The sequence below is a fragment of the Solea senegalensis genome, linkage group LG4, assembly GCF_019176455.1.
Source record: "Solea senegalensis isolate Sse05_10M linkage group LG4, IFAPA_SoseM_1, whole genome shotgun sequence".
In the NCBI taxonomy this organism is placed as follows: Eukaryota; Metazoa; Chordata; class Actinopteri; order Pleuronectiformes; family Soleidae; genus Solea; species Solea senegalensis.
In genome coordinates, this window is record NC_058024.1 from 30,378 (window position 1) to 32,801 (window position 2,424).

A 2,424-nucleotide genomic window follows, 5' to 3' on the forward strand; every position below is an offset into this window, starting at 1 on the left:
CTTAACATTAATCAAATGCACTTAACCATGAATTAATTTGACTTAACTATGAATCAAATACATTTAACCATGAATCAAACACACTTAACTATGAATCAATTACACTTAACCATGAATCAAATACACTTAACCATGATTTAAACACACTTAACCATGAATCAAATACACTTAACCATGAATCAAATACACTTCACCATGAATCAAATACACTTCACCATGAATCAATTACACTTAACCATGAATCAAATACACTTAACTATGAATCAAATACACTTAACTATGAATCAATTATACTAAACCATGAATCAATTACACTTAACCATGAATCAAATACACTTAACCATGAATCAAATACACTTAACCATGAATCAAATACACTTAACTATGAATCAATTATACTAAACCATGAATCAATTACACTTAACCTTGAATCAAATACACTTCACCATGAATCAAATACACTTCACTATACACTCATAGTTTAACTCACTTCTCCTGAAAGAACTCTTTGAGTTCACAGAACTCTGCTGTGTCTCCAGGTGAAGAATAAAAATAAAGAAAACCAACTCCAGCATAGAGAGGCTGAGTGAACGTGGCCTGGACTCTGTGGAGCAGAGTCATGGTGTCAGAGACTCTGTAGAAGGACAGAAGACCTGCTCTGTGGTCCAGGTAAACTCCCACTCTGGAGACTGTAACATCTGAGACGTCAGTCCAGATTCTGTTGTGACCAAACTGACAACTGTTTTGGTCACAAACTAAACCCCAAGATTTGTTATTGTTTCCAAATAAACTTTCTGGACCTGATCTGCTGATGTTCTTGTACGTCACTGCTACATAAACTCCTCCTCTTCCTGTCCACTCCACCTCCCAGTAACATCCAGTCAGACTCTCTTTACTCAGGACCTGAAGATAATCAGTGAATCTGTCTGTGTGATGAGAATAAGACTGATCTTCATACGTTACTGTCACTTTTCTGTTTCCCTCAGACAATAACAGCTCTGTGTGAGCTGTGTTTGGATCCAGTTTGATTTCCTGTGAATATTTGAAGGATTCAGCTCTGGTCTCTGGTTCTGGTTCTGTCAGTAAAACATCTACTTCAGCCACAGCCAGTGAGATGTATTTCCACGTCTCGGTCAGGACGTCCTGCAGTTGACCTCTGACCTTTGCCACAGCCTCTGTCACGTCCTCAAAGTGTCTCAGAGGACGGACGTGGATGGTGGACAATGATGGACTGAGTGCTGACAGTGAGTGGTAGTTGAGGAGAAACTGGTTGTGGTCGTGTGTGAGTGAGAGCTGCTTCAGTTCAGCTTCTCTCTTCTTCAGCTCAGTGATCTCCTGCTGAAGCTTCTCCTCGGCGTCTGTGACTCGTCTCCCCTCAGTTTCCAGCTTGGATCTGATCTGCTGCTTCACGTCAGAGCTTCTCCTCTGCAGGAGACGTGAGATCTCAGTGAAGCTTTCGTCTGTGTCCTTCACGGCTTTGTCAGCAGAGAGAGTGAGAGTCTTCCTCTCCTGTTGAAGCACCTTCACGTCTCTGTCTATGTCCTGGAGTCTCTGCTGGACTTCTTCTCGACTCAGATCCAGCTCTCTCTGCTTGTGCGTCCTTTCTGCTGCAACTGAGACCGTGTCGTGGTCTTTATGTTCGTCCACAGAGCAGAGAGAACAGATGCACTGCTGATCAGTGCGGCAGAACAAGTCCATCATCTTATCATGACAAGGGCAGATGTTCTTCTGGAGGTTCTTGGATGGTTCCACCAGCTTGTGTTTCTTAAAGGCAGGTGCTTGATGATGAGGCTGGAGATGTTCCTCACAGTAAGAGGCCAGACAAACCAAACAGGACTTGAGAGCTTTCAGTTTCCTGCCAGTGCAGACATCACAGGCCACATCTTCAGCTCCAGCATAGCAGTGATCAGCAGGAGCAGCGTGGAGTCCAGTCTTCTTCAGTTCCTCCACTAAATCTGCTAACATGACGTTTTTCTTCAGTTCAGGCCTCGGCATAAAGGCCTCTCTACACTGAGGGCAGCTGTAGCTCCTCTTCTGCTCCTCTGAGTCCCAGTGGTCTTTAATACAGTTCTTACAGAAGCTGTGTCCACAGGTAAGAGTCACAGGATCCTTCAGAAGATCCAAACAGATGGAACAAGAGATGTTTTCTCTCTGCAGCTGAACTGCTGCCATTTCGCCGCTCTGTCACCACGACTGTCTGAGTTTCTCTTCCTTTCTAACAGGTTTGAGCTCTGATCTCAACAACGTGTGACACGGGAGTGGGCGGAGCCTATCGGCTCTGGCTCGTCTCCACCTGTTGGCTCCTCCTCCTCTCATTGTCAAACTGCAGGTGTGAGGGGGAGGGAACCAGGAACCACTTCCAATCTGACATGGAGTGACCTCCCTGTGTGTGTGTGTGTGTGTCTCAGGCCCAAATATAGGTGC

General features: G+C 44.8%; 1 protein-coding gene across 1 annotated transcript; it reads right to left on the minus strand.

Annotated features, from left to right (window-relative positions):
• Positions 1 to 241: 241 nt before the first annotated feature.
• Positions 242 to 2,196, minus strand: LOC122767729 (E3 ubiquitin/ISG15 ligase TRIM25-like). The gene has a single exon (XM_044023184.1). It carries the CDS (start codon positions 2,170 to 2,172, stop codon positions 487 to 489), a length of 1,686 nt encoding a protein of 561 aa, XP_043879119.1. The 5' UTR covers positions 2,173 to 2,196; the 3' UTR covers positions 242 to 486.
• Between the last annotated feature and the right edge of the window lie 228 nt (positions 2,197 to 2,424).